The 22566-nt window shown below is 31.5% G+C and overlaps 1 protein-coding gene across 8 annotated transcripts in view; it reads left to right on the forward strand.

Moving 5' to 3' along the window:
- The window catches only part of LOC132747457 (neurogenic locus Notch protein-like), a 59620-nt gene extending 37741 nt beyond the window's left edge, over positions 1–21879 (forward strand). Inside the window, exons 17-36 of one of the 8 annotated variants that reach the window (XM_060736842.1) lie at positions 684–935; positions 5159–5261; positions 6433–6531; positions 6743–6856; positions 7399–7512; positions 7856–7969; positions 10642–10755; positions 11120–11233; positions 11669–11782; positions 12143–12256; positions 12711–12824; positions 13032–13145; positions 15163–15276; positions 15912–16025; positions 16202–16315; positions 17066–17179; positions 18056–18169; positions 18337–18450; positions 19165–19278; positions 21764–21879. In XM_060736842.1, coding sequence (XP_060592825.1) covers positions 684–935; positions 5159–5261; positions 6433–6531; positions 6743–6856; positions 7399–7512; positions 7856–7969; positions 10642–10755; positions 11120–11233; positions 11669–11782; positions 12143–12256; positions 12711–12824; positions 13032–13145; positions 15163–15276; positions 15912–16025; positions 16202–16315; positions 17066–17179; positions 18056–18169; positions 18337–18450; positions 19165–19278; positions 21764–21813 — 2328 coding nt within the window. In that variant the 3' untranslated portion in view covers positions 21814–21879. The remainder of the gene's footprint in view (positions 1–683; positions 936–5158; positions 5262–6432; positions 6532–6742; positions 6857–7398; positions 7513–7855; positions 7970–10641; positions 10756–11119; positions 11234–11668; positions 11783–12142; positions 12257–12710; positions 12825–13031; positions 13146–15162; positions 15277–15911; positions 16026–16201; positions 16316–17065; positions 17180–18055; positions 18170–18336; positions 18451–19164; positions 19279–21763) is intronic. The other 7 variants (XM_060736845.1, XM_060736846.1, XM_060736844.1 and 4 more) reach the window with 7 other exon arrangements.
- Positions 21880–22566: the final 687 nt, after the last annotated feature.

Here is a 22566-nt window from a genome sequence, read left to right on the forward strand (position 1 = left end):
CCACCTAGGAACAGACACATGAAACCAAAAGTTCAAGTTTAACTTCTTGATTAACTTTTCAATATTGTTATAAAATTCTTATCACGAAATCTACGAAATGACTATGAAAATCAAGAAAGAATTCGACTACATGAATTTTAAACCTTGAAAGTGCTTCACTGAGGTCCAAATGCATAAAACGTAAAATCTAAAATGTTCACATTAATAAACTTGGGCTTTTAGAACGGAAGTTAATGGGGGGGGAGAAGAAATATAATCATAATGGAATTAAATATACATTCTTCTTTATATTATTCTTCTAAATATATAATTCTTAAAGCGTCTAAATGCTTTTCGTCGAAAAATTATTCTAAAAAAACGGATTTAACAATTACTGTTTTAAGTTATTTGACCAAACTACATTTAATGGGGGCTAAATTACAATAGAATATATCCAGTCCTATTATGTCAACAAAACTTAATGGAGTCTGCTTAAGTGTTCGCGTAAATATATAATTAATCTATATTGATTGGCCTGACGTTACAAAATAAGTTTTATTATATTTTCATCTGCACCCAAATTCTGAAACACAAAATATCTCGATATATTGATTGTTACATTTATTTACACGTGTATTCAGCGATATCTTCTTTTTCTGCTTTGAATTTTTTAAATAATAAATACTTTAAATAATTAAAAACAGATAACAGTCAATGGTGAAAGGGAGCTTGTTGCAACAAGGTTTCATACGGGTGGATATGAGGATATCTATACTGGGGTGTGTTGTGTTCAAGACAACATTATTGGTACCAAAGGTGTATTTGTAACGAAGTACGATTTTGCCATAAGCAATAATGGTAAAGCATACGGAAATGATAAAAGCGTTTACGTGTTCGACTCAACTTGTCAAGATGCAGAATTTACTTCTTTCGAAAACGCTTCCTTCAGATTAAAGGTAAACCGAAACAAAGATTAACTTTTTAAGACCCCCATACCAAAATCAAGATCTACCCAGTAAAGACTTTTTAACAAGTTACTATTCTGTCTTTACAGCAAGTTTTTGTTTAAAAATTAGAAATATCTTGCTTTGAACTAGCTACAGGCAACGGGTAATTTCCGCTAGTTTTAAAATCACAAAACTAATTCAATTCCGTTTCGATCGGCGGCTCTAAACGAAAATATTTTTGGAATATACCATATGATAGTGTATGGTGTATTGGGGCATACAAATTTACATTTAATGGTTATAATATTCATTTCATAATGCTGACCAGTATAATCACTTTAATTTTACATAAAATGTCATTAACTTTCGTCTGCGAGGCTGTTTAAATCAAAGGAACCCAATAATCTATTAATCATTTACCCCAAATAACAGTTAAGATTGCATGCCCAATTTCCATAGATTTCTATAAACAACATCAAAGTAACTGTAAGTGCACATTTACTTTCGGAAAAGCACAAGGTTCAATTCAATCAAATTGACAATGCGATCATTCGTATGAAATCCTAAGTATGTTGTTCCATCGCAGTGTTAATAAAACGCATGATAAATACGTATCATACGCATAATACTTTTCACCTAGAAAATTGGAAGCGACATTGGCTAACAGTAGGAAACATTTTGTCAAGCTGTGACGTCACAAGTTGAGAACTGAAATTTAACGTTAATGATTCACGTAACAAAAGAGATGACAGACAAAGCATTACAAAAATTATTTCTTTATGATTTCAATATTGCTACAATCCTTGCCATATTTAAAACTAGTATTCTGTTTACATGATAAAATGCATCTAACAATAAGTTTCTTTCCCATATTGAACTTATTCATATCGTTGAAAACAAACAATATACCTAGCATTGTCCGATTATTCTTTTAGTTTAAAATAACTGATGTGAAAGATTAAGTATGTATAGACTCAAAACAAGTAATAAACCTAGCATTACCAAATTATTATTTTAGTTCACTGATGTGAAAGATTCAATATGTAAATATTCTGCGCCATGCGATATTTATTCTCTATGTATCGAATAACAATTATAACATCATGACATATGTAACTACGGTGGCATAGAGGTGACATTTGCAGTACTTTTTATCTCGTGGCCATGACTTATTACCTTGTGGTCACGAGTAATTATCTTTTTGCCACGACATATTATCTTGTGGCCAAAAGATAATATCTTGAGGCCTCAACTTATTTTAGCAAATGAAAATAGTCGTTTTATCTTAAACGCTGGGCTGCTGTCCATAAGCCACAGAATCAGTTGGAAAATATGGCTTCAAGTTCAACCACTCCCCCTCTCAACCCGTTGATTCTAATCCCGTTAGAGACTTGTATCTAGATAATCATTATTGAAGATATATGTGACCTCCTAAAATGTTAGATAAAGATGAAATAAGCAAAATGTGTGCGTGAGTATGTATATGTTTGTCTGTGCACGCGCGAGTCAAGAATTTAAGTTAAATATTAAAAATGACTTTTAAAGCATGGTCATTTATACATCAGATCTGATATATCAAATGAATACGTGTGTACATAATTTAAGTCAAAGGACCGCAATGATGTATTCCTAGCCCGCCATGCGGCGCTTACTATACTATGGTATTTTAAATCACAACAGTTACTGTTATGCGTCGTCATTGAACATACGCAATGATTTTCGTCTAAAATAGTGTTCTTTAAATCAGATTAGAGCTTACGACATCTAAAGAGCAGTTGACGATCACCAGTGATCTTCGACAGTCGCAGGTTATCTTATTTAGGTCCAACGACCAATTTCAGTCGCAAATAGGTTTTTTGAGCTTGCACAAACACCTCTCTGCGATCAAAAGGTCGCTAGGACTGTTATAAGGTTAGGCTGTTGCACCATTGTCCTTCGAAAGTTTCTAATAACCTTCAACTGGTCGCCGCCGATGTCCTTGTCACTCAGTCGCATGTAGATTTTCCAAGTTGTAAGATCATCGTGCGATTAGTAGCGACCTGTCTTTTGATCACCCACGATAACAAATGACAACTAGCGACTTCGCTACGATTAGTAGCAACCGCCGTACGATCGTCAGAGACTAGTTAAAGATTTCCTGTGATCAGACACAGACCACGTGATCTAACATTATATAAAGCAGGCACTTTAAGGTTCATTCCTCAACCTCACTTTTTCTTCTGTTTGAGTAACACTGACATGCCACCCAAAATGTCAAAGGGCGAAGGAAAAGTCCAGAAAAGGAAAAAACACGACTCTGACCCTGAGGGTGATACTGAAAAGCAAGTTGTAAGCCAGCATGAAAATGCATTACCTCAAGACGTCCCTGTGCAGTTGTATCATCTACAGTCTCCTTGGTGCGGCGATCATAGCCATTATGGGCTGTTTACTCTCTCGCTACTGTGATAAATGTAAATGTTTCACTGTAAAGTTCTTATTTATACCTCCAATCCATCAGTCTTTTTCAGGTTTTTGTTGATCGCAAAACTGTCATGCAACAATCTTACGACAGTCTTTAAAAATTGCCACTAGTCACTGACAGTCTTAAGTAGTGTTAAGTAATCGTGCATGACAAGTCACGGGTAGTCGTGAGTAATCTGAGACAATCTGGAGACAATTGTGCGTCTGCTGATGACTTGTCGTGCGATTGTCAATGACTGGTCGTACGATAATCGAGGAAGTAAATTTGTCTGTGCAAAGAGGATTTGGTCGCAGACAATCGCCGATGATCGTCGGTTTACACGTCGCCGGTTGTCGCAAGTAATCAGAAGCTCTAGTGTGACTGGGGTTTAATGAAAATCTAATTATTTCTCTTAATAAAGACCTAGTCAAGTCTGTTATCTGCCATATACTGTGAAATCATCATTATTCGTGGGGCACGAATTTTCGTGGTTTTCGTGGATAGGTCAATCCACGAATTTAAGACCCGACGAAATTTTATCCCAACAAACGCTTCTTACCATGTCTCTGTTCCATATATCACAACATGCGTCGGCGCTTTTCCGGCCGATATTTGTGGTATGAATGTATATTATAATCTGGTCAGTGACAAATTAAATCCATAAATAGTTTAATTTTGCAATATTTAAGAAACTTGAAAGAAAAATCGATTGTATGTCTTCAGTTTGCTGTCACAAATGTTCGTCGCATGTAAACATCAGGGGACTTGTTTGTTTGTTGTAGGCTACTTGATTGTGTTAGCCAGAATACGTGACATAATCGAGTAAATATGGGAACCAAGTGCATTAATTATCCCCGATAAAACTTTTAACGACTAGTGTTTATATGATCCATTTAAATATATTTTTTTCAATATGTATTTGTGTGACTGCTATTCCGAAAATATCAAAAGAAGCCGTCGTCTTTACATACATGTATGTAACTGTATTGAGCCATTTACTGGTATTAATTTATATGCATATAAATTTACACAGTCGATGTGATGTAGTGTGTAGTTTTTTGGACTAATTCGGGGTGTTAACTTTTTTACTGGCTGGTTAAAAATTTGCAGATGTCGTATAATTTATGCGATGTTTACATTGGCGAATTATAGGGGCATATAATGGAGCTGCATATCATGTCACACAAAGGTGTTAATTGCAGTCAATTATCGGCAGTAATTGTGTTACTGCCAGAGGCCAGGATTAGATTTATTGACAAGAGCTGTGTAATATACACGGGGTAAGTAAAACAGCGCAGTGATTAAGTGAAAGATTACTTTCCATTACTTATTTTTTTTTACAAGAAAATGAAAATCCACGAATTTAAGAACCCACGAAAATGCCTGTTTTGATAAAACCACGAAATTTCATGCCCACGAATACAAATGATTTCACAGTATTCTTTGATTTCTCTGACATGTTTAAAATTATATAATGTTATTTATTAGTGTTATTACATTATTATTTTATTTTTATAAGCATTGTATTAATATATAACTTGATTTTGACGATGTGCTTCATCCTATTTATTGTGTCGATTAATAATAATTATCTTGATACAGGTCTCAAACGGGATTCGAATCCACGGGGAGAATGGGGGGAGGGGGTTAACTGGAAGTCGTATTTTCCACTGCTTCTGTGGCGAATGCACCACTGCCTAAGCGTCTGACCAACCGTTTCTGTCCAGTGTAATATTTACTTTCGTTTTCATTGGCTAAATTATTGTACACAATATACAATCTTCCGTTTAAGACTGGATTCTGTTTCATCGATGGGTTTTGTGCAGTACAAAATGTGATGTCTCCAGTTGGATGTTTAGCATGTCAGCCTTTTGTTGATTTGTACGATTGGACAGGTTTGTACTTTTGAGTCGTTATTACTTATTATTTTTCAATAATTAGAACACAAGTATTGATTTGCACCTATTAATTTAACAATTTACAACTTTATAATTACATTCTGCTTCTAATGGTGTAAGGAGTGTGTGTGAAATGTAGCGTCATCACTGACAATAGTTGTAAAACTGGGCCGAATGAGTTGTATATTCCGTTGTTTGAAAAATAAAATCTGTTTAATATTATTACAACTGTTTTAGATACCTTTATCTCTAGCATTTAACAAACCTTATTTTACGAATATATAAATGCAATCTTTGACACTGCATAAGAGATGGACAAGAGTGTTGCTACTTAATTTGTAAGCTTGTTTGTTTGCAATTTCAAAACCAAGCCAGTCAGATTTTTCTGTCTGGCTGGTGAAAAAATGTTCTTGGCGCTCGTTTTGGATACCTGGTTCCTGGACTTTGCTAAAGAAAAATCAAAATAGTTTTTCATTGTATCTTTTTTGTTACAAATTTAGATATTGTAAAACATATTAAAATATATTTACTTGAAAAGTTTTAGTTTGCTTACACTCTTTTATGACCCACAGTAGTAATGACATAATGACATAATGTTTGCAACATCCTAGTGAAATGGTAAACATGTCACCCATTTATATTTTCTTTATTTATCACCTTCATCCGATACTTATTTACTATGAACAAAACATAATAAATATAAATCTACAAATGATAACGCTAAAAATGTGAAAAATAGATGAGTAAAATATGCAAAACTGTACTCAGATCAAGTCCAAAACACCGTACTCAAATGCTCAGACTACAAATTAAAAGTAGCTACCAGATTTTTAAATGATGTAATATGTGAGAAGAATTAAATCTAATATTGAACAAAATATTTATACAGTGAAAACATTGGTAAAACTCACTCAAGATTCGTTCAGTCTTTTTAATTTACTTATTGCGCGGTTATTCCATATTGTGTAAAGTATCTTTGTTATTATAGTAAAGACGAATTGGTTCTCATTTTAAGAGAAACTTCGTGTCTTTTTTTTAATATTATACTATTTAAAAAATGTATAAATCATTTTATAAAACATGATAATTTGTGTGTACTTACGTTTAAAAATGTACGCATTTTTTTCTCGATATCTGTATGCTTATCCATCTATCAATTTTCTTATAGTATATAATCCATGCCTGAATGAAGGTTATTGTACCGACGAATCCAACGGCTATAAATGTGTTTGCGTTGATGGATATGGTGGGAAGAATTGTGAACTCGGTAACACTAACAATTAATATGGTTTAGTATTTAGCCAATCAAGTAAATAAGAGAAAAGAATTGATGGATGGTTTCGTTATTTAAATATGACTATTTCAGAATTTTAAATTTCGTACGCAAAACAATTGAGATATAAAACTATTAGAAATCTACTATGTTTATTATTACAAATATTTACATGCTCTATTATATTCATTTTTGATATTTACAGATATAGACGAATGTCAGTCAGATCCGTGTAAAAATGATGGGACTTGCATCGATCATTTAAACGCTTACAGTTGTTCTTGTGTTGATGGCTTCACTGGTTATAACTGTGAAACAAGTAAGCTTCATAGTAGGAAACATGTCCTGAAAATAATTCCACATGTTTTATTTTTGCAACCTCAATTTGAACCTTTAAATGTTGAATCGAAAGTTTGCACAATCTGATATGATCAGAGTGTGCTACTTCTTAAATAGTCATAAATATCTTGTAATTGTTGAAAAGGTGTCGATATCAGTCAGACTTTGATATCTTTTTAATAGAACAGACATGACATGAATTCATAGTTATCCATATTGATATCACATTTCATACTATCATTCTCATAATATGTTACGTTATTTCTGTTACGGATATTAACGAACGTTTGTCACACTCATGCCAAAATAATGGGATATGTATTGACGGAGTTAAGATGTATATATGCCAGTGTTCAGCAGGTTTTGATGTTTATCACAGAATTTATGTACGAGTGTCTACATTTAAAATTATTTTACGTTTTAAATTAATTTTTTAAACTTCTTGACAAGATTTTTATTTAAGTATATTTCAACATTAATTCGTTAAATTTTACAAATATGTTTAAATATGGTACTGTTTAGATATAGACGAATGCATGCCCCAACCATGTAACAACGGAGGTACCTGCACGGACCATGTCAATGGGTACACCTGCGCCTGCGTTGATGGATATTTTGGAGTCAACTGTTTAGCTAGTACTCTTTTATTTTTTCCTATTCTCTAGGATACAAAATGTGTAGATTTTTCTTGTTTCGAGTGTTTTTTTTATAAATGTCCACAATGTAAATTATCAAAATTAACAGCTTAGTCATATGTATGCAAATTGCCTTGTCAATTGTAATTGATATTAGTTTTGTTTTTATGTTGTGCACTTATTCTATATGATGTGCGAGCAATGATCCAAAATGACGTAGATCTTTGCTGTAATTGTTACATAATTCATTATATCGTATTCAAAAATAAACCATCATAAATTGGAATGTATTCAGCATATTCTTACAAAATATAATTGATAACATTGTCATATGTATAAAACAGATATCAATGGATGTTCAAGCAATCCATGCATGAATGGCGGAATTTGTAAAGATATTGTCAATGAATACGAATGCATTTGTGCTCCTGGATTTGAAGGACCTAACTGTATAAATAGTAAGCATGTATAAACTTGTTTTATATATTATAAACAAACAAATTTATTTTGGTTATTACCATTCCCCTTATATAAATCATCTGCTAATGGTTATCAAGACTCTTTTTCCGGTCATTTATTTCTTTATTTCCTAACGCTGCTTGGTGTGTTTTATCGAGCCACAAACTGCTTACCATTTGCAAACAATTCGGAACTCTATTAGTCTTGCTATAGATACCGGAATTAAAGACATAGTAATTACTGGAGACTTTAATCCATACTACCTCAATCAACTGCTAAAAGAAAGATTAACAACATATGCATTCGCTTCTGTTTCAATCAAGTCTTCCTTGAACCTACACATTTACAGAAAATTCTTACTCTCTGATTGACCTTTTCTTTGTCTTATCCTCTGACCTTGTAATGCATATGCAATTGGTGAGCAATTTCTTGATCAATATACCAGGTAACACTGCCCAGTATTGTGTTTTCTACGTTATGAAAAGGATATACCATAGTGTTTAATTTTCATCGGGAGACTACCATCTCCTTCATAACATGGCTCCTATTTTTAATTTGACTGAATATTTTGATCGGAAATCCGACACATATGCATGCCTTTCATATGATATCCATAACAAGTACGTTATACATAATTCTAATAAATCAATACCAAATGTATTAACTTTCTTTTCACAATAACTTCCAGGACCTAAAACGTTATCTTTTTCAAAAATGTCGCATAGGCATCTATATCAAAAGAATATTTACAAGTATACAAACAGTCGCTTCTTTCAGCTGTTCGTGCATTTAAATTTCCACAGATGATACGTTCTGAATTGGCATCTTGCTTTTTATTAATACTAAGGTCTATACCTTAACATATGTTTACCTTTACAACTTCTCCCAATGGGGAATAGGGAAGATATATAAAAATCTGGAAACAAAGTTATCCCGCGGAAGCATTAATCACAACAACAAGATATCATAATTGAACGTCACATCCGGTAACAATATTTTTGAAATCCGAGAGAAAGAAATGTAAAAAATATGAGTTTTTAGGTCTAAACAACACGACAAAAGCCTGCAAATTATGTCTTAGATGGATATGAGATAATTTATTTGAATGGTAAAAAGTATAACATTGTCATGTGAAACACCTTGATCTGCTGTTTTATACACATTAATATTTATCCGAAAAGTGGACTATCCGAATATTGTATACTGTTATAAACAAACTACACATAAACATTTATCCGAAAAGTGAACAATCCGAAAATTGTATACTATTATAAACAAACTCCTTGCCACTATTTCTTGTTGCTGGTTCGTGTGGGGGTTGCGTACATTGAACACCGCCTTTCCTTGTTGATCTTTTTTATCATATTTTAGACTGTTTTATTGGTTCTTTCACTTGACTGGTGTGTTGCTAACCAACAAAGAGACTTGCTGAAAATAAGCTTTAAGACAATATTGAAGTTTCGTTGGAAATCACTTTATTCTTCTTTTTTCATTTGAAATTCATTTCATATAGATACACAACGCGCGAACCAGATATAACGCCACTTTTCAGAAGTCACGTCAAAACAAAAAATAACACAAAATGGCGGACATTTGTGTTTCTGTTTCTAAATAGAATAACTATTTTTATTCATCTGTTTCTTGATAATCTGAAAAAGTGTTGTCAGATCCTTTGATAGCTTCAATACAGAACTTGTATGAATGAAGAAATAAGGCCCATTTCACTTATCGACCATTATCTCCATTATCTGGTATACTTTTCTGGATGTACGACAATGAAATGTGGTCCGTTTGAACTCCTCCCGATACAAGTATTTTTGGAACTTCTTTATTCCATATACAATTGCTAACATGAAATAATATCATGATGCTCTGAAAGAAAAAGTAGCATTATTCTCATGGGTTGATTTTAAAAAGTCTGCAAACACACAGATATTTATATGTTTGAGAAATATATTTAGAAAATTACTTGTCATCAATATCTTACATGAATGATACATTGTACGTGAACAATTATGGCTGTGAAGTCTCATATGTCAATGAAGTTCAACAATTGTTTACATTTTGCAGTAATGATGCTACGTAATTATATGGGGGTTGTCAATGGACATGACTTTAACTGTTTGTCTGGATACGATACCAAGGAAATGAGTGTAAAATTGTTGAGAATGAATTACATCAGTACTTGTTTTAAAAAATATTCTATATTATGTGTTTAAGAATGGAAAATGCGTGATACTTCTGAAGCAGTGAAACAACAATATTATTTTTGAAAATTACTCACTCAGTTCGATTTAGTCTGTTCATGAGAGATAATTTAAAAAGTGCTACATCTCTCACACCACCTAACACCGACTTAAGCGGTATTCAATCTTTAACTCTAAAACGTCCTGGAATCAATGAATGATCCCGGGGGACCAAAAATATGGAAATGGTGAAGTGGAGTAAGTGGAAACTTTTTATGCCACACGGCATTTGAGCCTCAAAACATTTTGAAATGACTTGCATGTATCTCTATAAATCTTCGTTTATAGTAAAAACATCTTGGCAAATGAACATGGTTTCTAAACTTTTCAGTCTATTGATCGTTGAATGAGAAAAGTAACAGAACGATACGAAATACCTTATGAAATTTTGTACTTAATATATATTTTTTCCTTTTTTTGAAAAGATATAAATGAATGTACATCTGACCCTTGCAAGAATGGTGGCACCTGTCAGGATCTTGTAAATAGATACGAATGTACATGTGTTGCTGGATATAATGGATTAAACTGTGATAATAGTAAGAAATTATTTAATTCTCAAAAACAGAAATCAAATGAAATCTTAATTGATTATTTGAAACTATTTTGCCTTCTTAGATGTATTTGAATAGATCAGAACAGTTCTTCGTATACACAATTATACATATGTTCGAATTTTGTTATTCCGGCATATGTCTTTATTGATAATGTTATATGAAGATATTTAAAATATTGGGTTTTGATATAAATAACAAGGAGTGAAATGTTATTAGCAGATATCGATGAATGCTCAAGCAAACAATGCAAGAATGGTGCTTTATGAACAGATATTGTCAAATGTTATGATTATATATAGAATATTAGGTTTTGATATGAATAAATGGAAGGAAATTTTATTTACAGATATCAATGAATGCTCAAGCAACCCATGTAAGAATGGCGCTACATGTACGGATCTTGTCAATGGATATAAGTGTACATGTGTGCAAGGATACTACGGCTATGAGTGTGCTAATGGTAAGACAAAAAATATGAGTATTTATGGACACCAATCAAACTTATTGTTATTACCCCTTTATATTTTTTTAATGTTGCGTTCATTGAATTATATGATCCATAGAACCTTGCAAATATATAAGAAATTTAACTTTTAAACGATGTAGTAAGAAAAAAATTACCTTACATCAATATCTATCATTAACATATCTTTAATGAATTATTAAGCGTATGTGGACACTTGTTGATTTTTTTTCGTTTTAATTTGCAAAAATGGGGCTTCATTTAATTTATACGGAAAAGCTGTTCAAACAAACATGATGTTTAAAATTAGGTGACGAAAACGTATTTTAATTGTTAATCCATTGCTCGTTGAACAAAAAAAACGTTTTAATATGAAATGAAATATGAACCTTTCTGCTAGATATTTATTTACATATATAATTTTATGTATAGACATAAATGAGTGTTCATCTTACCCTTGTTCGAATGGTGGCACCTGTAAGGATCTTGTAAATGGATACGAATGTACATGTGTTGCTGGATATTATGGATTAAACTGTGATAATAGTAAGACATTATTTAATTCTCAAAAACAGAAATCTAATGAAATTTGAATTGATTATTTGAAACTATTTTGCCTTTTAAAATGTATTTGAATAGAATAGAACAGTTCTTTGTATACACAATTATACATATGTTCGAATTTTGTTATTCTGGCATATGTCTTTATTGATAATGTTAGATGAAGATATTTAAAATATTGGGTTTTGATATAACTAACAAGGAATGAAATGTTATTTACAGTAATCGATGAATGCTCAAGCAAACCATGCAAGAATGGTGCTTTATGAACAGATCTCGTCAAATGTTATGATTATAAAGAATATAAGGTTATTATATGAATTAGAAAAGAAATTTTATTTACAGATATCAATGAATGTTCAAGCAACCCATGTAAGAATGGCGCTACATGTACGGATCTTGTCAATGGATATAAGTGTACATGTGTGCAAGGATACTACGGCTATGATTGTGCTAACGGTAAGAAAAAAAAGAGTATTTATGAACACCAATCAGACTTATTGTTATCACCCCTTTATATTTTTTTTAATGTTGCGTTTATTGAATTATATGATCCATAGAACCTTGCAAATGCATAAGAACTTTAACTTTCAAACGATGTAGTAAGAAAATTTCCTTACATCAATATCAGTAGCATATCTTTAATGAATTATAAAGCGTTCGTGAACAATTATCGATGTAATTCTCAGGTATAAATGAAATGCATCATTTTTTTTCGTTTTAATTTGCAATAATGGTCTTTCATTTAAGTTATACGGAAAACCTGTTCAAACAAATGTGGTGTTTAAAATAAGTTGCGAAAACGTATTTTAATTTTCAATGCATTGGTCATTGAACAAGAAAACGATTTAATATTAAATGAAATATGAACTTTTCTACTAGATATTTATTTTAATATATATTTTATGTATAGATATAAATGAGTGTTCATCTGCCCCTTGCAAGAATGGTGGTACCTGTAAAGATCTTGTAAATAGATACGAATGTACATGCGTTGCTGGATATGATGGGATAAATTGTGATGATAGTAAGAAATTAATAAAACTTTAAAGAAGGAAGCTATAATGAATTTCAAAACGATATTAAATTTGATTTATATAGAACTACGTCTTTCTATACACAATAAAACGATACAACATTTGTTATTCTTAAAAAGTGTGGCAAGTCCTTTTATATATTTTTAATGAAGATATTGTTTTGATATGAATAACGTGGAAGGAAATTTTATTTACAGACATCAATGAATGTTCAAGCAGCCCATGTAAGAATGGCGCTACATGTACGGATCTTGTCAATGGATATAATTGTACATGTGTGCAAGGTTACGACGGTTATGATTGTGCTTATGGTAAGATGAAATAAAATATTTATGAACACCAATAAGTGTTGTAGTTAACCTAGGTGTCAATTTACATGTTACTTTCACTTTATTATACGATCTTCACAATTTTGAAAACACGCACGAATTTTAACTTTTTAGAGATATAGTAAGAACATTTCCTTACACCAATAACTTTTAGAAGTATAGTTTAAATTAATGATAATTCGTTGTAGAACTTAAGTCTCATATATCAATGAAATTCAACAAACTTGTGCAATAATTGTCCGACACATATACAGCTATTTTCAATGGTTATGAATGTCAATGTTTTCCGGACCTGCTGATGGCTATGAGTGTGAATTGTTAAAACTGACTCTGTCTTTTAGTTCTGCATTCCAATCAGATGTATGTTAAATATAAAAAGAGTTGGATTAAGGATGATCCTCAGAAACATGAGGCCTCAAATAACTATGAAATATGGCTGTATTGCTCAGCTGTTAGTTATCGTTGAAAGAGAAAAACATTTCTCCAAAAGAACACGGTTGTTAAAGGTGGACTCGTAATATTTAGAACAATAAGAAATTTAAACATAGAAACATATTTCTTTGCTTTATAATATCTACTTCAGTATTGAATTATCTATTGTGGTAACAACTAACTCCTTATGAGACTCGAATTTAGGCGAGCATTCTGCCTCTTAAAGCTGCACGCCTCCAGATCTCCAGAAGAGCCAACATATTTCAAGAAATTCAATCTTTAGAAAAATATATTAAGATCTAAAGAAAAGTAAAAGAGTCATCACTTAACTAATTATTTACATGTTTTGTGAGATTAATGCCTGATTTTGCAGGATCAATCACTAAAATTCTACTGCGTTACTAACGCAGTAAGAGGTATTCATGCATATTTTGACCTCTTTTTAGTAACTTATGTGAAGATTGTAAGTGCCGTTTGCAATGTGTAAATTACTTTCTTTGTTAACTTCACATTATTTTACTTTTAAATACATTTTCAAAATTTTCATGAAAATTAGCATAAATCTGGAGGCATGCTGCTTTAACCTCAACGCAATTTTCATATATCAATGCAAAACAGAAAAGAATATATTTTATTGAACTCACGTTACATTTGTAACACATAAGTATACACCAAAACAGTAATACACATTTGTAATTTAAAGGAGCTCAACTGATGTTCAAATGCCTAAAAATATAAAAGCATTCTTACATAAAGCAGCTAGTACTTTAAAAGCAAACAATAAGCAAATGATTATAAAACAATTTTCAAAGAGTGAAATTGCGTTAAATCGCTGTCCATTTGTGCATAATGTCCATAATTGTACAATAAAAAAAAATCTTGTGCTAATGATTTGTAATTCTTCACACGAGTGGTTGGTCCAGACCTACATTAAACGGTATACAAATCTTTAAAAGATAATAAATTCTAGCCCCATTTTGGAAAAAGTATAAGTAAATATCTTGTCTCCCAATAACTTCCAAACCCTCGCTTGCACGTAGACGTGATACATGACATGGTTTAATTTAATTGTATAATATCAAAAGGAAGAAAACTAATTGTAAGCACTAGTTTTAAAATATATTTATAATTAAAATTTGATTCAACTGCTGAAATGACATGTATCACTTGACAACTGCCGATTAAAACGTTTCAGAAAGCTGGCCATTTATCACTTCAACACTCAAAACATTGAACAACAAACAATTTGCATTTATATGAATTTGCAGGAATATGCAAATTTTAACAATGATAAATTAATGAAGATGACATTGCTAATAACATGAGGAGAATTTATGATGTAGCATTACACGTTGTACTGGCAGATCAATACCAATTTTGCATGAATTCTATTCCCTAGTTATGCATAAACGACCATGTATTCACTACTTTTTACGTACATATGTAACCTTGTTAATTATTTGAAAACCAAAAATTTCATATCCGCTGAATATGTGAAAATAAATCATAATGTTTAGTATACATCTATAACATGCCATTACAGACATTCATTATTATTTCAAAACAGATATAAACGAATGTAAACCCAATCCCTGCAAAAATGGTGGAAGCTGTCAGGATCGTGTAAACGGATTCACGTGTACATGTATGGCTGGTTACTTTGGTATTTATTGCTCGACAGGTTCGTCTTTCCTCATGTTTTGTTTATTATGCTATAAGATGTTTTATTCTTTAAGCCAGTACATAAAACACGTAATTATTTAAGTTGAAAAACTGTTTTATTTGATATAAGTTTGGTAACATTTGCAAATGATATTGAAATAAATTTTATATTTTCCTTTTTGATTGCACATTTTAATTATTTTAATTTCCTTTTCTTTCTTCACTGTACAGGCTGAATTATATCAAACCCAGCAGTATTTTAACTTCGCGATGTTAGACGACCTTTAGACTACTCATTATATTCTATTTAATATGGATCTATCATTAAGCCGGCCTTATAATGAATTACAAGTCATATCGTTTTGAAACGTGAAATGCCGATTAATACATAGTTCAGTTGTTATTTATGTGTAATACTAACCCCGAAATAAGATATTTGCATATTAAAAAAAATGAAGAAATAATGGTATATCGATGACTGTGTAAAATCTTAATAACCGGAAATTTTGATTAAATTATGCGTGAATATGAAATTTGTTAACTTATGTTCTACCATGATTTGATTCTATTGAAATTAACTTAAGACTTAAAGAAACATTTAAGTGTTGCCAATAAATATATATTTTTGACAAGTCCGCAACTTTTGTTTAACAGATATTAACGAATGCCAAACAAATCCATGTGAGAATAAAGGAACGTGTGAGGATAAAGTAAACGGCCGGATATGTTACTGTAAAGATGGCTATGAGGGTACAAACTGTGAAATAGGTAGGATTTCGTTTTTCTTGTGCGAAGGTATCTCACTTAATTCTTACGATTTTAATCGGCTATTTTGATTTTGATATTTCCGTTTCCTTTTTTCATTATTGTTTTCTGAAATAAAACTTTCTTCTTATTTTCAAAAAATAAGTAACATGTATAACATTGTCATATGTATAAAACAGATATCAATGAATGCTCAAGCGATCCATGCATTAATGGCGGAATTTGTAAAGATCTTGTCAATGAATACGATTGCACGTGTGCTCCAGGCTTTGAAGGACCTAACTGTAGAAATAGTAAGCATGTATAAACTTGTTTGATATATGATACATCAACAAATTTATGTTGGTAATTCATAATTCATTTAATTTCATATGTCAAATTGTCAAACCTAACGTCTTATATATTTATGTTATGCATACAATAGAGAGAATAGGAAATTCTAAAAAGTCGAAAACAGCAAAATTGAAAATGCTGCAGGTTCGGTTTGATTGCCACTGTTCATGGACGGTACCATGTATCCGAATGTAATAAAAGTCTTACATTATATCAATATATCTTTTGGCCTTCGACATTATTGAATTAAGCAAATTAAGTTTTGAAGATTTCATACCGCTTAAGTCATTGCTAGATGGCGTAATGGATGCTGCCCTTTACCATGTTCTTGTTATATCTTCAGTAGAGAATGATCTTCTGTATAACAACAGACCCATCTTTAGATTCTAACTATGGAAATCACAACTTTAACCCTTACCCTGCTTGACCTGAACATAATAAGCCTGTTCAACCAGTAGAGAGCCAGGCTATACTAGACTCAATACTGACGGTAGCTAATTGTTTTGTTTGTTTGTTGTTTGTTGTTGTTTTTTGTTGTTGGTGTTGTTGTTGTTGTTTTATTTTGGTTTTTTTTTGCTATTGCAATCCCTGAAAATTTGAATGGGTTATTTCAAGTTAAAAGCAGCGAAAATCCATGACACAAGTTCAGCGCGATCAGGAATAAATAAGTATCTAATTGCATTTGATACACATTTGTATGTTATTTGCAGATATCAATGAATGTTCAAGCAACCCATGCAAGAATGGTGGTTCATGTACAGATCTTGTCAATGGATATGAATGCACATGCATGCCCGGATACAACAGCAAAGTGTGTGATAATGGTGAGGAATAAACATTTACACTATATCCAATGCGATTATATGTATATACTTAAGAACACGTCAACAAAATACCAAGCGTACTTTATACAATTACAAAGTACATTTAGCAATTCACAAAGCAAACTAAACGCATGATTAAACGTTTTTAATGTCTGAATTTTTCAGTTATCAAATAAGAACAATATTTTTTTAAATGTCGATGGAAAAGACAAAAAGTTATAAAAAGATGTAATTTTCATTTTTGGTCATCCCGTAGCTTTTATATTTTATTGATATAAAAGAAATTTCACGATCCTGTCGTTATATATCAGTTTTAACAGCAAGGCTATTAATTTGTAAAGGTATATCAGTTTTATCCGTAAATTGTAATCGCATAACTCTATCTTATTTTTTCACATCACAATTCTATTTCAAAGTGGTTTGATTTTGCAAGAGTCAGATGTCGAATATATAAGTGTACAGACGAAATAGAAATGTGGATGAAATCGAAAATATAAAAACAGAATCCCTAAAGAAAGCAGGAAACAGCAAAATTGAAAATATTTGAATTTTAGATGAACACGTACTTTATGTCACAAGCAGTAGCGCTCCAAGTTAAAAGACAAACAATATGAGTTGCCTTTCAGTCAATATCTGTATTTAAAATTACATGTTTAGTAAATGTTCTCCCTTTGGCATTAGAGGTTATTTTAGACCTGTGCGATAAAAAGTTACTACATCGCACAATTTAGGATTACACTTGTTAATATAAGGATACCTTATATTTCTATGAGGCAATTTTGTCTTAGAAATATCAAGTTCCTTTAAAATTGAATGTTGAAAAGGAGAAAGTCAATAAATAAATATTTTGACAAGTCCGCAAAATTTGTTTTACAGATATAAACGAATGCGAAACAAATCCATGTGAGAATAAAGGAACGTGTGTGGATAAAGTTAACGGCCGGATATGTTACTGTAAAGATGGCTATGAGGGTACAAACTGTGAAATAGGTAAGATTTCGTTTTTCTTGTGCGAAGGTGTCTTACCTTAATCGGCTATGTTGATATTGTTATTGACGTTATTCATTTTTTTCAATATTTGTCTTATGAAATAAAAGCAACTTTTATTTTTTCTTTAAATAAATAACATTTATAACATTGTCATATGTATAAAACAGAAATCAATGAATGCTCAAGCAATCCATGCATTAATGGCGGAATTTGTAAAGATCTTGTCAATGAATACGATTGCACGTGTGCTCCTGGCTTTGAAGGACCTAACTGTAGAAATGGTAAACATTCATACACTTGTTTTATATATGAGACATGAACAATAATTTCTTTTTCATATATCAAAATATCAAACCTAACGTTATATATATATAATTTATGCATAGAATAGAAAAGATAGGAATCCCTAAAAGAGTTGAAAACGGCAAATTGAAAATGCTGCAGGTTCGGTTTGATTAAGCCTGCTCATGGACGGTACTATGTATCCGAATGTAATTAAAGTCTTACATTATATCAATATATCTTTTGGCCTTAGACATCATTGAATTAAGCAAATAAAGTTTTGAAAATTTCATACCGCTTAGATCATTGCTATATGACGTAAGGGATGCTGCACTTTACCACTATCTCATTATATCTTCAGTAGTGAATTGTCTTCTTTATAACAATAGACTCCTTAGAACTTAGAATCTTAGATTCTAACTATGAAAATCACAACTTTAACTCTTACCATGCTTGACGTGAACATAATAAGCCTGTTCAACCAGTAGAGAACCAGGCCATTCTGCAGTCAAGTCGGACTAGACTCCATACTGTCGGTAGCTAATTGTTTTGTTTGTTTATTGTTTCTTTTGTAGTTTACTATTAAAATCCCAGAAACTTTTAATGGACTATTCCGAGCTCAAAGCAGCGAAAATCCATGACACAAGTTCAGCGCGATTAGGAATAAATAAGTGTCTGATTGCATTTGATACGCATTTGAATTTTATTAACAGATATCAATGAATGTTCAAGCAACCCTTGCAGGAATGGTGGAACATGTACAGATCTTGTCAATGGATATGAATGCACATGTGTGCCCGGATATGACGGCAAAGTGTGTGATAATGGTGAGGAATAAACATTTACACTATATCAAATGCGATTATATGTATATATTTCAGAGCACATCAACAAAACACCAAGCGTATGTTTATACAATTACAAAGTACATGTATACATGTAGAATTAATGGCAATTTTTAAAGGAAACTAAACGCATGATAAAACGTTTTTAATGTCTTAGTTATTAAGTTATCAAATAAGAACAATAGTTTCCTAAATGTCAATAGAAAAGACAAAAAGTTATAGAATGACAGAATTTTTCATTTTGCTCATCATTTTCGCTTTAATATTTTGTTTATATAAAGGAAATTACATTATCCTGTCGTTTTATATCAGTTTTAACAGCAAGGCTATTAGTTTGTAAATGTATATCAAATTTGTCCGTAATTGTAATCGCATAACTCTATGTTATTTTTCATTTTTTTTAAAGTGATTTGTTTTTGCAAGAGTCAGATGTCGGATGTATAAGTGTACAGACGAAATCGGAAATCATTAATAGAATTGTTGATGAAATTGAAAAACAAAACAGAATCCCTAAAGAGAAAGCCGAACACAGCAAAATTGAATTTTTTTTCAGATGAATGCCTTTTCTAACCAACGTACTTTATGTCACAAGCAGTAGCACCCCAAATTAAAAGACACACAATATGAGTTGCCTTTCAGTCAATGTCTGTATATAAAATAACATTTTGTACCTTCATTTTATTATCATGGTTGCCGCCCCATATCTTACACAAATGTCTTAGAACCCATTGTAGCATTCTCAAAGAATATCCTTTTTTTTCTAAAAAAAGATTATTGATGATCCCTTCTACCAGTGCAAGGAAATTAAAGATTCTGCTCACTTTTTTAAAAAATCATATTCCCCCAAAGGATCATTGTCAGACATCCGCTTCAACAAAAAATAACAGTAAAATTGTTAAGCTTACTTTACGATTCTGTACGATTTTACCTAAATTCTGCAATGATGAATGACTTGAATGTTAAAGTAAATTTCAGTAATCAGTTTCACTAACTATATTCCGTAGGCACATTTATTTATTCAGTTACTGCATTCAAGTATGTAAATATAAAAAATATTGTAGTCACGTGCTTGATAAATTCATATCCCTCATATTTTAGCTGCATGTGACTTTTCAAAAAAATCTTTTTTAAAAAATAAAACGGTAAGTCCAAAGTCAACCGAACTTGGCAGACTTGTTCCTTGGGTAAAGGGCTTCCAAACTCGTTCAAAGAATTTGATTCCATGCAGGCATCTTCTTTTAAATTTTTTTAATTATCCAGTTCGTATAAATAAATACTATGTATACATTTTACAAATTTACAAACATATTTCAGATTATTTTAATTGTAAGAATAAACAATGATTACATCAGAAAAACGTTTTGTAGAGAAAATGTAATGTTTAACTGATTTATCATTATACTTATTAAGATTGTCAAAGTGGAAAGGTAATCTTGAGCATGATATATGTTTTAAAAGTATAAATAGATATGTTTCCGTTAATCAAAAAAGAATTGTTTCTAAGTAGAATGTTAAGAGTAATATTAACCTTTTGCCCCATGATCATATTGCGAAAAATGGACGTTTTCATTGAAAAACCTTCTGTAACAAGTTCAAACTGCTATGAAACTATGAAAAGTACTTCAATACTGATGAATCTTGGCACAAATGTTGACCAGACCTTAGCCTCTGTAACAGCATGCTCAATCGTAAATTTCCTGTTACCACGAAAAGCAGTGTTTGGGGCCTAAATAGGGCATTTTTCACTGTTTGAGGCCTCAAAAAAGGGGGGTCGAAAGCCTATATCAGGGAAAAGGTTAAATAGACCCCAGTCAGTAACGTGTGTATCATGATGTGAATATGCTTCACTGTTGTATGCTGTTATAGACATCAATCATGTTTTTTTCATTTCAGCAATGAGTCCTTTAAACTAAGTTTATATTTAATGTAATTCAAACATTCATCGAAGTTTTGTACAGTTTTCTGGTATTTATTTTTAAAGATGAAATATTTACCTAAGAGTAAGATACTAGTATAGTTTATGCAGTTTGATTTCATAATATTTTGTATATCCACATTACACAGACTGACAGGTTCGTTTAATACCAAAGCTTTGTTTGAAGAATATTTTGTTCGTAAAATAGACCTGATTTGGTACCAAAATGGGTGAACTTTTACGGCATTTCCCGGCCTTATAATGAATTACGAGTCATATGCTTTTCTGAAACGAAAAATGCCTATTTATACATATTCCAGTTGTTATTTATGTGTAAGACTTGGTCAGAAATAAGATATTTGCATATTAAAAAAAATGGGAGAATAATGGTATATGATGACTGTGTAAAATCTTAATACCGGAAATTTTGATTAGAATTATGCGTGAATATGAAATTCGTTTACTTATGTTCTACCTTGATTTTTCTATTGAAAAAAGAACTTTGCAAATTAAATAACATAATTTGAAAAGTCCGCAACATTCGTTTAACAGATATAAACGAATGCCAAACAAATCCATGTGAGAAAAAAGGAACCGTGTGAGGATAAAGTGAACGGCCGGATTATGTTACTGTAAAGATGGCTATGAGGGTACAAACTGTGAAAAAGGTAGGATTTCGTTTTTCTTGTGCAAAGGTGTCTCACTTAATTCTTAGAATCTTAATCGCTATTTTGATTTTGTTTTATCGACTTTATTCTTGTTTTGCAATATTTGTTTAATGAAATAAAAGCTTCTTTTAATTTTTGTCAAAAATAAGTAACATCTATATAACATTGTCATATGTATGAAAAAAAATTAATGAATGCTTCAAGCAAATCCATGCCATTAATGGCCGCGAATTTGAAAGATCTTTTCAATGAATACAATTGCACTTATGCCTCCCTAGCTTTGAAGGACCTAACTGTGTAAATGGTATGCATTCAATAGACTTGTTTTATATATGACACATGAAGAATAGTTTCTTTTTAATATGTCAAAAATGTCTTAATATTCATTTTATTGCATAGAAATAGAGAAAATAGGAATCCCTAAAAAGTTCAAAACGGCAATATTAAAAATGTTTGCAGGCTCGGTTTGATGAGCCTATTCATGGACGGTTCCTGTTTTCCAAATTAATAAATTCTTACATTGTATCAAATTAATCTTTTGGCCTCCGACATCATTGAATAAAAGAAAAATTAAGTTTTTGAAAATTCATACCGCTTAAGCCATTTCTAAGATGACGTAAGGGGATGCGCACTTTACTTAATCTCGTTATATCTTCAGTAGTGAATTATCTTCTGTTTAACAAATTT

This window comes from Ruditapes philippinarum, unplaced genomic scaffold, assembly GCF_026571515.1.
Source record: "Ruditapes philippinarum isolate M1 unplaced genomic scaffold, ASM2657151v2 ctg3863_1_1_1_1, whole genome shotgun sequence".
In the NCBI taxonomy this organism is placed as follows: domain Eukaryota; kingdom Metazoa; phylum Mollusca; class Bivalvia; order Venerida; family Veneridae; genus Ruditapes; species Ruditapes philippinarum.